The 13643-nt window shown below is 36.6% G+C and overlaps 1 protein-coding gene and 1 long non-coding RNA gene across 3 annotated transcripts in view; one reads left to right on the top strand and one right to left on the bottom strand.

Annotated features, from left to right (window-relative positions):
- Window positions 1–3512, top strand: part of LOC135222670 (protein unzipped-like) — a 261762-nt gene extending 258250 nt beyond the window's left edge. For both annotated transcript variants that reach the window (XM_064260827.1, XM_064260837.1), the window contains one exon: window positions 389–3512. In XM_064260827.1, the coding sequence (XP_064116897.1) occupies window positions 389–1674 (1286 nt within the window). In that variant the 3' untranslated portion in view covers window positions 1675–3512. The remainder of the gene's footprint in view (window positions 1–388) is intronic.
- LOC135222687 (uncharacterized) overlaps window positions 1–13643 on the bottom strand; it is a 370412-nt gene that overhangs the window by 342035 nt on the left and 14734 nt on the right. The gene's annotated exons all lie outside the window — the stretch shown is intronic.

The raw sequence follows: 13643 nt of genomic DNA, 5'->3' as shown, positions 1-13643 counted from the left end.
CCATGCAACGTAAAAACACCATACAAACAAATAAACCATGTATGGAGAACCATAGATTACAGATTTTGGGGACACGATGAGGGAAATGGGTTGTTGAGTAAAGGTTAAGTATTGATGCTCTAGTATTAAGATAGTCTTAGTAAAACCATGCTGTTGTTTTCATTAAGGCAATAGTGAAATTATGGAGAAATAAAATTCCTATAAGATAACGTTTTCATTGAAATTGAAGCCTTTATGTATCTTTGTTGATATCTGATGGTCACATATCATCCTAGCAATGCATTATGTTTTCCGTGTATTATATTGGTTATTGATTAGTTTAATAACGCTGATCGTTGTGGCTTTAGTAAGCACCATGTCTAGTGATGTTTCTTTTACTTTTTTTCAGGAACCCAGCTGGTGCTCCTGGTGGTCGTGATGGCCTACTGTTGTTACGCCCTCGAGATGGCCAGGATCCATATCCCGCACGGGCAGGACTTGACGTCTTCCACTTTGCAGTGGGTGGACGACGTGGCAGGCCACAACCCACCAGAGAACGCCGTCCGCGTCACTCCCGACGGACCTCTGTGGTGCCGTGCCAAGAGCCGTGGCACTTGGACCGCGGGCGCCGTCGAGGATGGCAAATGCAACGTCCCCTTCTTAGGGAAAGTTCTCCAGAACAAAGAGTATGACGTCCTCGTGTCCATCAACGGGTCGGCTCGCATCATCGAGGTCGAGTGGGATCGCCTGCAGGCCATTCCTGACCGTGGCATCGCAACGCCCAGCATGCTGCTGGCAGTGGGATCCAAAGATGGAAACGTATACCCCGGGTACGTGTCGCCTCAAGAGCGCCGCGCCTACGTCTTGAAGGACGGCACATCCAATCGACAGGACGATGCCAAAATTCTGACTGAGGACGAGCCCGTCCGTTACCAAGTGGACCACGTGGTGAGGAACGAGGAAAAGAGCCAGATCACCAAGACCGAGGAGATCGTGTCCAACACCACTTTGAGCAACCCAGAGAAATCCGTCCAGCTCGTGACTGACTTGTTGGATTACCCAGAAAAGGAGATGCTTTACTGGGGCCGAATCAGGGGCACCATCACAGGCCTGCAGGCTATTGTCATGGACCCCTCGGGCAAAGAGAGGGAGATCACCTGGGGCATCGACAACGAACTCGAGAGCCTCCGGCAGCAGATGGTCAGCTACGAGTTGCCCGGAGAGGCCAGCATTGACGTCAAGCTCGTGGCCGTCATACACAAATACGAGGCTCCTTATTCTGCCAAACTGACTTCTGTGTACTCTGACGGTGTGACCCGCCAGCACCCAATTTCTGGGCTGCACGTCCACAACCGCCTCGCCGAATTGAGGGCCGATTTCTCCCAGCCTTACTTCACCTCGAACTTGACAGAAATCCCCGGCGAGTACATCCCCTCACAGATCCTCATCCACTCCACCACCACCACCACAACCACCACCACTACCAACTCCCCATCCTCCTCCTCCTCATCCTCCTCGACCACAGAGAACGAAAAGCCCCAGTCAGATTCCCTGGCCACTTCGGGCGGCTCCACCCACACGCGTCCGGTGGCAGAACACATGAGTGGCACCAGTGCCACCGAGGCCTCGTTGTTGCTATCCATTATATCGGTGGGACTCTTGATGCTGACCCACAAAGCCCCTTTCATCCACTGAGAAATCTCATCGCTTCACAGCATTTAGGATATAGAGATGAATCGAGTTGTGTGTATTTATGATTTCAAAGATAACAGAGACTGCAGAGAGTTTATGAAATGTGCAGGTTCCGTGTTCAAGGATTGCATGTACGTGTAAGCCTTTGGTCCCTCAGAGTTTTCTTGAGAACTTTTTTTTATTTAGATTTGTATCAGACTGAGGTCTTATAAGCATTGTGGGTGCCTGAATTTAACGTTTCACAAGGTAAAGTCATCCGTCATTATTACTAAAATTATTCAAGTAACTAATAAAGATTTGTCCTATCGTATATGTATGTATGTGTACATACAAGTGTATGTATATACATTCTATGGATTGTATGTATATGTCATTTATAACTAGCCTTTGCAGCCTGAAAAATTAGATTACGAAGCGATACCTTGATGTATGTACTTTCAATGTAATTTTGCTGACAGGTGCGTATTTGTGTATTTATGATGGATATAGATAAATAAGTAAAAGAGAAAAAGAGACTGAACATCGCCTTTGGTTGTCCTGTTTCAGATGCAGTACAGCTTCCCTGGTGAATGAGTAATTACTACACTCTTTCCATTTTTAGTTTCATTGTACATTGAATAATTTAGCTTCATTTGATGTTGAATAGTGACTGCAATCCTTTCCATTGTCAGTTTCGTTTTGCATAAAACCGTCAACAAAGAACTCGATTAATTTTACAGACTCTAAACTCTTTCAAGAAATAGTCCTCCACTGTCAAGATCTAGAACTGATCTGCACAAGGGACAGTTCTATACACATATATACACATATACGTAGAATCATGGTATTGTGTATACCCATACATATATGTATTAATATTCAAATCGGCAAGAAAATGTCTTTTAGCAAAGACCATAACGCCAATTTACAGATTTTTGTAATACTCCAGAGTTTTGTAATGTTTTATAATTGGTTATTTTCTTATATATGCAGGGCCTCCAAATGGTGATTTGTAGTAAATGCATAACCGGCCATTTCCCCACGTGTTGCTTGTGATTGTTTTTGGAGAAGGAGATAGAGAGAGATGGAGAGAGGGAGAAAGAGAAAGAATCCGATTAACTTCGTGTGCCTGTGCTGAGAGGCGATAAAAGTGGAACGCCGAATGTATTTAATTTTATTTCTATTTTTCTTGTTTCTTTCTTGGTTATAGATGATATTAAATTAATCTCTCGCGGAGTATGTGAGAATTTCTTGTTATACGAAGTATGATTGATAGGTTATTTGATGAGTTTACTCTTGTCCTTTTCATCTAGAAAACAATTATGAAGAGGTTTGGTTTTATTTTTGTACTGAAAATTCTGAAATCTTTTATAAATAGTTTCCCCATTTAGAAAGTTTTATAAGGCTTCGTCAAATTGCGATCTTTAATTCATATGAGCATTAGTTTTCTTTCATTTGGTTTTTATTTCATAGAATCATTAGTTTTTTTATGGGTTATGGAAATATTGACATATTTCACAATGTATGTATGGAGTACACATGCACGTCCTGTGACTTTAAATATACATACATACATATATTTGTACACATGCACATTATATAATACATACATACACACATATATATATATTAGAAACATAAATATCAGGCCCCCTTTTACGCCTTATTAATAGAATTGATTACTTTGGGAATAACGCACCGCCCTTTAAAGGGAATCTTAATTGATAAGTGCGTCTGCCTGGCCAGGAATCGAACTTGTTCCTTTTGGATAAAATGGCAAAGGTAGACAATCGACTCACTCATCCATCTGGTTATCAAGTTAACTCCAAGGAGAAGTGCATTGGGGCCTAAGAGGTATTTGTGGTTATTATATATATATATATATATATGATATATATATATAATATTATATATATATATTATTATATATATATAGAATATAGTATTATATATATTAATAATATATATATAGATTATATATATATATATAATTATATTATATAGATAGATAGATAGATATAGATAGATATATATATTATATATATATATATATAATATATCATATATATATATATATATAATAGATAGATAGATATATATATATAGATATATATATATATATGTATATATATATATATATATATATATATATATATATATATATATATATCATATATATATATATATATATATATATAATATATATATATATAATCTATATAATATATTATATTATATATATATATATATATATTATATATATACCCAGATACACACATAAATATATACACGAGTACATAGGTGTTCCTTATACAGAGACAGAATTGTGTCCACACTGATTTCCCGTCCTTTGTTTGAATTCATTTCATGTCGGCATATCCGTCTATTTCTCTATACTAGAGGAGTTTTCCATGTGATTTTTCATTTCCACTTTTCAAGTTCTCTATATGTATTACAGTTCAGATAGCTTGCACATATCATGTTAGCACGGGAAGTGTTTCTTAGGAAACAAGGGTATTTTTTATTTACAAGTGTGGAGCAGTATGTATGTATGTATGTTTCAGAAGAAAGATATATCAGACTAGCGCAGCAACGATGTATGAATTGTCCCATGAGGAAGGAAAATTTAAGAAACGTTTTTTTTTTTTTATCTCCTGTCAAGAAGTTATTCGAAGATAGTTTGTTTTAGAAGTGTTCGTCTTTTTTTGGGTTTATCAGTACAATGATTTTTCCTAAGTTTTAATAAATGTAAAAAAAAAACTAATTGGTACCGAGTCCACTGTTACACTAGTTTCAAATGAATTATTGGTTTGTAGAAAGGAAGGAATTTTACGCATAATTTGGAAATTTTGTGTGAGAGAGAATATTCTCAATCAGTTTTTATACTGTGTATTTTGTGAACGAGTATTGGTTTCCAATATAGTAGAAGGTATCGCGGTATCCTAGAAAATGCCCATTATTTTGTACGCCATGTGTTCCTCTCAGCGCTCCTGAGTTACCGAGATGATGATGATGATTAATTGGTAGGCAAGATGGATTGAAACGTGTGTTGTCATATTGTGGAGAAATGGACGATCGTACACACTGTCATAAGTGAAGAGGTGTCACTGACACAGTATGAGGTCATACCAGCGCTTCAGATAGCGAACACCTATATATACATACGAACGCACGTACGCGCTCTTACATGCGAGCACATTCACACGACACTTTTCACAGTGACCCTCCACTAACTGCAACGCCAGGTCCATTACTGAAAAGGTTGCGGTGTATCGACTGTGATAGGTAAGATTAATCCCACAAAAAGCCTAGAATCTGGCCGCGTTCAGCTGGAACTTATATCATGAGACCTTTTTTTTTTTAAACCTGGCCCCGTTCAGCTGTAGCTCTGAGGTTCCTTCCAGAAGTGTGGCCGAGAAGAAATTTCCCCTCGTCGTTGATGGCAAATGAACGCTTGCATGGATGTATACAGCCTTTTGAGATGAAAATGATATATCAATGTAGTGTAGGTTTCTATATTATGTGTATTGATTGTATGGGTGTGTATATGATGAAGTTTATCATTTGTCTGTACTGTCCAGTAAGGTATTATAGTCATAAGCAAAACATGAATGGCAATTACAGAAATACCTCGTACTTATAGTGAATTCATGAGGTGTTCAGCATATTGCATGTCTCGTGCGTGATGATATCACTACGCTTACATTAACTGAGGTGATGCTGATCCCAGTTTTACAGGTAATGGTATTTGTTCCCTGCACGAGGCAAACTGCAGACACTGATGAATGATTACTTTCTGATAGGGATGATGGAAACCTAGTTTGTTTAGATTTATGTAACGTAGAAAATTATTTTGAGGTGTCATGCTGTGTGATTAGTAAATTCCTCTATATAGCCGTTCTTTAAGTCAAGCTCATGCCACTGATGTGCACTGTAGTTCGATTGAAGTAATCCAAGAAAAGTCTAACATATACAAATACTTTTAGTGTATGCTTGCCAAGTGTGTGCTGGAGTCTGTGGTGGGTTGAACAGGAGCCTGTGCTTGACTTTCGAGGATGACTGTACTGTAGTATATTCTATCAAACATTTTCGACTTGGGCGAGAATCTACCATTAACTGAATGTTGAGAGGATACCTTAAAGCTATTATATTGAGGAGTGGGAACTGTATTTGATAGGGTTATTGTAGAATGATAATTACTGTCCTTTGAGATACGTGAATTTTACTGTTAAAAGAATATCATTGTGAATTAGATATTAGACTGAAAATTAAGAACTTTTTTTTTCTTGTAGCATTTTTAGGCCGAAGATGGTACCATTAGAATGTGTCTGAGAAGAACTCTTGGTATTGTGAAATATAATACTTTTTTTTTTTTACATTTTTAAATGAAAATAAAGATTAGCTTAAATATGAAGTGACGTCTGTCAGTCATCATCGGTCCTCCCATTAAAGCTTGTGTTCGAGGACTTTGCTGTATATACTGTACTTTAATAAAACCAAGAAAATAAAATAGTTTTTTTTTCCTATTACCTACAAATTATCTACAGGAAATACTACAAATTTTGATGAAGACTGGTACTTAGTTTTACTTTTTTTTTAATTTTATTTATGCAGTCCTTAAATTGTTTTATTTTATAATTTTGGTTGACTATGCAAGACTAACTCTGTTATAAGTTAAATTGTTTTATTATAACATACTAACATAGCAATGAGGTTAGAAGGAAGAACATTATACCAAATCTGACTCATTTTTACATCACGAGAGCAGAGACATTTTTTAGTAAAAGAATCCAGTCTTGTTCTCCTGCCTAAGAAGAAAAAAATAATGGAAAGTTAACCAAGAAACAAGACCTTTCAACTTAAAAACGCCAAACCGAATGAACTCTTCTCACGTGTTGTGATAATAGCGTAAGTTAAGTGTGTGTGTGTTTATTTTGTTCGACAAAAAAAAAAAAAAAAAAAAAAAATATGTAAGGTACCAAAGTAGGAATAAGAGAAAGGACTTTAATATCTGTATTACTTTTAGCTTCAAAATGGATAGTTTCTATGGTAATTAGAGCAAGAACTTCATAAGGACTTTTGTTGCCAAAGGTAATGCAGACGTGTGTGCATTTTATATATATATATATATATATATATATATATATATATATAATATATATATATATATATATATATGATATATGTATATATATATATATATATATATATATATATATATATATATATATATATATATATTGTGTGTGTGTGTGTATACTGTATCGAATCATATGGAAAACTACATACACACGAACAAGGAACAGCAGAAATAGTGTATCGTAAGCTTAGAGATTAACGAGGCCGTATGAGAAGAAAGAGCGAATCATATAGCGCTGGATAGAAGTGTTCAGTAGATTAAAAGAAAGTGTGCCTGCACTCGTACATCAGGGTATTACGGAATGCAGATTCACTGAACGGGAGAGAGAGAGAGAGAGCCAAGTACAGAATGGCTAAATTAGAGGAGAAAGAGAACGGCGATGCTGTCTGAGAGAAGGAAAAACTCGTCATTGCAAATAGGTTTTTTGATCAGCCTCCAGCATACTGGAGAACGAACCAGGTGGAAGGAAAGAATTGAAATTAGGATTATCTATTTCCCCGGGAACAAGCGAACGCTAAAATCGATGAAATAGGCTATAGAAGAAAGTTAGTAGTAAAGACAGTGAACATCTATTGATATATCGAGATGATCTGTTCACCTACTCGGAGAATAGAAAAGTTCAGCGACAAAAGAAAAGATAAATTAAGTATTTTAACAGAATATTTACACTGTTATACGAGACTTCAATGTGCAAATAGAGCAATATGCAAAGAAATTATTCAATCCTGGAAAATGAACTGATTTAGTATTACTAGACTATGAATACTGAGCACAATGATGACAGTTATTTCTCCACAGGATTTTGCAGCAAAGGGGCATCTTGTGGAAATAGAAAAAATAGCCGTAAAGAGAGAAATCTGGATAGAATATTTCCCCAAATCTATTGTAAAAAAAAAAAACCGCCGAATATAAGCGATGCCTTCAAGCTGCCTCAATACTTGTCAAGGGACTGACGGACGTGATGTTGAGAGCTACGAAATTAATAATAATAATAACAAAAGCTCCTTTTACTTGACGTTAAGATTAAATCCTTTGAAGGGCAAAAAGATTTTATCTGCAAGAGGGTTATTACTTGAAGGGCTCAGTATTTTTTTTTTTTTTTTTATTCCGACGGACGTCCCCTGAGATTAAAGCGTGGACAAGGAAGCCATTTTTTTCTCCTCTTCGAATATGAATATTTTGAATATTCCACAAACGAGCGGCGGGAACCCGGAAGAGCAATATTTCATGCAGTTTGACAAGCACGACTCGTGATTCATTAAAGAAAGACAACTGAAGTAATGGTTTGTTGCTCCTGGGCCTCTTTACCTTCGGAACCAATTAATTTCCGGCGCAATGAGGATTAATTATTCTGCACCAAACTTCTTTCGTGAATAAGATGGGAGAAGAGAAGAAGGAAAGCAGTGATATGATTCATTTATGATCTATTTTCATGGTGAGATGTGATAGAAATAATCTCAAATACCTTGCTCTGGTCTGTAAATAAGAATATCACTAGAATCTAGTGAGATTAATAGTGATACTTACCACGTAAATTCTAAATGCTCATGTGACATACTTGCGAAGGAAGGACTGTTGTAATGTGAGGCGCTCAATCTAACATTGCTGCTCATGGTGTGCGAGCAAGTTACGCTGCCTAACATGCCTTTAAATCTCCAGTGTGCAAAGGTGATGTAAACAAAATGTAAACGGGATGGCTTGTCCATAGTACAAGTGAGAATACTTAAAATCATGCAAAAATAATGCCACTTTTTTGTGGACGAAATTGATACCATTGACGTTATTGAAACTTATTGATAGTCTTGTCCAGGGTTGATATATATATATATATGGACCTTGATGTTTTCAAGAAATCAGACGCATTAAAATATTCAATAACTGAAATGTGAAGTTAGCGTGACAGGCTGTACCAACGCATGTTCAATTCATTCACTTGTTAGTAGGGCACTACTTTCAGCGACCTTTGGAGATAAACATTGGACGAGCAGATTTGTTGGACTTTAAAATGCGAAATGTAATATATTTGCCTTGGTGGAAAATCCACACCGTTTGGGATTTGCCTTTTATAATTTTTGGGCAATGACACGCAAGCCCGTACGAAGACCTGTTAAGAAAAAAAAAAAAAAAAAAAAACATGCATTCGTATGAGAGAAAAACATACGTGAATAGCAAGGGAATTGAAAACTTTTACCAATGATTTCGAAGGGAAATCGTCAAACTTTTTCCAAGTTTAATGCATAAAGTATTTATTTTCGTAAAGATATCTAAAAAATTTACCGATTGATACATGACATACGAGGTACAGCATGACATAAGAGGTATAGTGTGTACATTCGTGCCGGTAGCAGGCTCTTGAACACGCACACACACACACACACAAAAGAAACGAATTCGTGTGCGGCTTCATATTTCGTGGATGTGAATGCCATATCATAAATGGAGGACAGTAACTGAACTGTAATTATTATTATCGTTACTGAAATCCATATCTTTCTTGGGTATGTTCAAGAAATCATACCTATCAAACCCCACTTTATTTGCCTTAAGATCGCATGAGCTATCTTATACTTACCCTGAGAAGATGAAACATTCTTTTAGAAAGAAATATTTATTTTATTATGCAAAAACTTTTCTGCTTATTTTCCATAGTAATAGCCATATATTCTTAAAAGAAACTGCCCAGCTACCACATATTTCTTTCCGTGATACGAATAAGTCTTGAGATTAAACTTTTTTCGTATTAAGATTGAAATTACCTTCAGTAATAATTAAAAAATGAACATCTTAAACTGGAGTAATGAAAATGTATTAAAAATAACCCAACGGGATTCTGGCAAGTCATTATTTTCAAGGGCAAAGGTAACGACTAAGACCTTCGCTTGCTTGCTTGCTTTTAGACCATTTTCGGTCGAGGTCTTGAGAGACAAGACCTTCGATTCTGGGCAATGTCACGAAACGACCAAATATCGATCCAGGGAACTTTATACTCCGAGTGACCTAGATTCTCGCACCCAGGTAATATTGCAAAACAAATTCGCACTGTAACAACGTTTGATATTAAGTCAATTTTTACAAAATCAACTGGAAATGAATTGCTATACAACTATTGAGCTTACCGCGTCCATCTCCTAAATTAAATTACGATTAAAGTCGTAATACTGATATCCGTGTGACTGCGTCATGCGGCATCTTTAAATTCGCACCAATGCAGTTTACGACGAAAAATGAGAAGAAAAGGAAACTTGGGGTATAATAGATAGGGACTAATGAGGTAAATATCATTATGCTAATTGAGCCTGTCTGCTGGATATCCGGCCAAATTAATGATCCTGAGCCAGCGGATCACAGAAATATTTGCCCATTAGTGTCGATGTCATCTCGGGGAGTTAAATTCGAGCAGGGAGCGTCAACTGGATCGTGAATGACGGGATTTTTCGGTCCGAAACTGGAAAGATGCAAAGCCACCAGACCAGAATGAAGAGGAGGAAAGATGTTTTTGCGGTCATTATCATTACGAAAAGTGTGGCAATAGGAGCAGGAGGTCTGGTGATGATTATGGTATCGCGGGTTCGTTTCTCGCTGCCAGACATGATTTCTTCAAATTTCTTTGAAGTTGGAGCTCAAGGCTTTGTAGTGACAAATGTATAAAAAAAGCAAAGAATGTGACAAGTTAACATGGCATTATGGCGATTACAACTTCATATGTATCTGGTAAAAATGACTAGTAGATTCTACATGTAACTTGGGTTATAATAATTGACATGGAAGACTACTTTAGCATCATAAGCGTAGCGAAGTCTACGGAGTTCAAACTTACAATCTCAACCTTTACCACCCTGAGCAGGATGCACTTTTTTTTTGTTGAAGCTACGCAATGTTGACGTAATTCTTGACCCTGTTGTAAAGACGCGAAGCCACCTAGGTATATCAATATTATTCATTGTTCAGTAGATGTGGTCGTTGTACTTGTTGTACACATTTCCATCAAAGTTGTGCTGGTTAACTAAACAAACGTAATTGAACATCAGTAAAATTAAGAACAGAGTCTCCTGTCACCAGCAACAGCCATGTGAGATCCCATCATCGAACAGACGAATCGCAGAATGCCTAACAAATAAAAGAGTGAATGATCATGAAAAAAGCCAGGAACGCGAATAAAAATATCACTTAAAAAAAATATAGAAGCTAACGAGAAAGAGACGACCCTCCCAAAAGCATCGGAGGGGGACTCCCGAAACGCATCAGATTCAAGTATCAAGTTGCTAAGACATCCCATAAGAGAAGATGAGACTCCACGATACGGTTAATAAGCCCGAGGTCTCGGCACTTCTCTCCGGAGGAACGAGGAGGAGAGAGAGAGAGGAACTGAGGAAAGAAACAGGCGGTGGATTAAAAAAGAAGGAAATGAAGAGACGAAATATTTCATATGATTTTTCTGGTGCCGTATTCGGAGGAGTTCAATGTTCATTATGAAAAAAAGACGGAACTATTTTTAAGGCGCATGAAAGCAAAGCTAGAGCTTTTATATATATGTATATATAATGATAAAAGGAGCCCATAAAAATACCAAAATAAGCACAAAAAGTACTATATTTCAGAGACTGCACTCTGTACAGTCACTGAAATATAGTACTTATCTATTTTAACGTTTTTATGGGCTCCTTTTATTATATATATATATATATACTATATATATATATATATTATATAATTATATATATATATATATAAATATATATATATATATTACATCAAATCAATGAACAGTAAATGAAAGATGGTGTAGTCAAAAGAGTTGTATGTATATATATATATATATATATATATATATATATATATATATTATATATATATATAGTAATTTCTAAACTTACAAAATATTAGAATCCCCTTGGAAATACATATTTTTTTTATCGTATATGAAAAAACACGGGCAACAACGGACACGGAAGAAAAAAATAAAAATCTAATCTTATTGCAACAGAAGAAGTGGCCGGAATAAGCAGCAATACATCTCAGAAAAAGCTGACGAGCTGACGCTTTAGAACGTGTTTCTCTCCTTTATTAATTTTATTTTATTAAATTCAAATGAGTTTATAATGTTTTTTTATTTTAAGTGAATAATTTTGTCTTGTGTGTGTATGTGTGTACGTATGAATGTATTTGTTCATTTGGATATGCATACATATATATTCCATTGCAGTGGCGTCAATAACCATTAGCAGTTGCGACGCCAGATGATCTTTAATAAATCAGTCAATCAATCTCGCCGGGTCTCATCAGGTACGTTATACATAGAAAGGCCTGTCCACATACTCGCAAAATTTGCGCTCTTTCGAGATGAAGGAATGTAAGCAGGAATTGTACTTGTACATGAATGTATGTGATATATATATATATATATATATATATATATATATATATATATATGTGTGTGTGTGTGTGTGTGTGTGTGTGTGTGTGTGTGTATAACTGAATCACGAAAGTTTGGAACGTGATAAATCCATAAATAAAGGTATAAGCCACGTTGAGTCGAAAGATCTTGCAGAAACTCCATTGTTTATTTTTCCTTCGTGGCTTATACCTTTATATATATGTATAATATATATATATATATATATAATAAACACGTGTGCACGCACTTGAACTCACGAGAAGTACGTAGCTAAACAGGAAAAAGAATCAGTAACCAAGCTACGTGGTGTAGGCCACAATTCCTTTTAACTGATCAAACTTTTGAACTCTGTTCTCGACTGGGGCGTTGAGGTAGTGATAAGCGCTCCCGATAAACGAGAAATTCTCATGACCATTCATAGGCAGCTCGACGATAACCTCCAAGAGATTACACGAGAAGATATATTAACAGGAAATAAAAAAATGAGATATGATTACAGTTTACTGATATAATTAGGGTGGAATAATAGGATGTTATTACGGATGACGTCGAAGCCGAAGAGTTTTGTACATAGAATTACTACGCCATCTTGAATGTACTAAGTAGTATTATGCTGATTATTCAAAATAAGCGAACATTCATTTGCGATATCCCAAAAAGAAGTGAACTTGTTAAGCAGGTTTCTACACATCATGAAAGAAGGCTACATATGACAAGATGGGAAATACAGGAGAATCACTATATCAAACTGAAGTAAATGAATAAGTATATAAAAACGCACATATAAAAAAGTACAACAATTCCGATTAGAAAATAAATTATGCTATTGTGTATCATGGCCCGTTACAGAAATAATAGGGGTCTCATTTAAACTAATTGGACATTGCACTACCATCAGCGCCTCAGTGGCGTGATCGGTATGGTTTTGGCCTGCCACCTCGGTGGCCGCGAGTTCGGTTCTCGGGTATTCCATTGAGGTGTGAGAGATATGTATTTCTGGTGATAAAAGTTCACTCTCGACGTGGTTTGGAAGTCACGTAAAGCCGTTGGTCCCGTTGCTGAATAACCACTAGTTCCATGCAACGTAAAAGCACCATACAAACAAAATTGCATAAGAGCGTTCAGCATCTGAACAGCGAAAAGAATGAAAGAAATCGAGTGACTTATAGAGAAAGTGCGGCGCCTGGACAAAATCTGAATGGTAATGCTGAGCCACAGGGTGAGTAGCGGCGCTTACTAATTATACAGCGCAGGTACAACAGACGCCAATGGAAGTTAACTGATGGATACCTTCCGGCAACGGTGAAATCATAATTCCCACTGCTGGGAAAAGGGAGGCTGCATCTCGGACAATCTTGCCTAAACAATAAAGATCCCTCTAGGCTGCAGATTTCCGGAAAGTAGGACAGTATTCCAATAATGGACGAAGTTATAATGGAGCAGTAGTGTCTCGTGATA

The sequence above is a fragment of the Macrobrachium nipponense genome, chromosome 20 (assembly GCF_015104395.2).
Source record: "Macrobrachium nipponense isolate FS-2020 chromosome 20, ASM1510439v2, whole genome shotgun sequence".
Classification (NCBI taxonomy): Eukaryota; Metazoa; Arthropoda; class Malacostraca; order Decapoda; family Palaemonidae; genus Macrobrachium; species Macrobrachium nipponense.
Note: the sequence above shows the minus strand (reverse complement) of the source record. Positions and strands in the feature narration are given on the sequence as shown.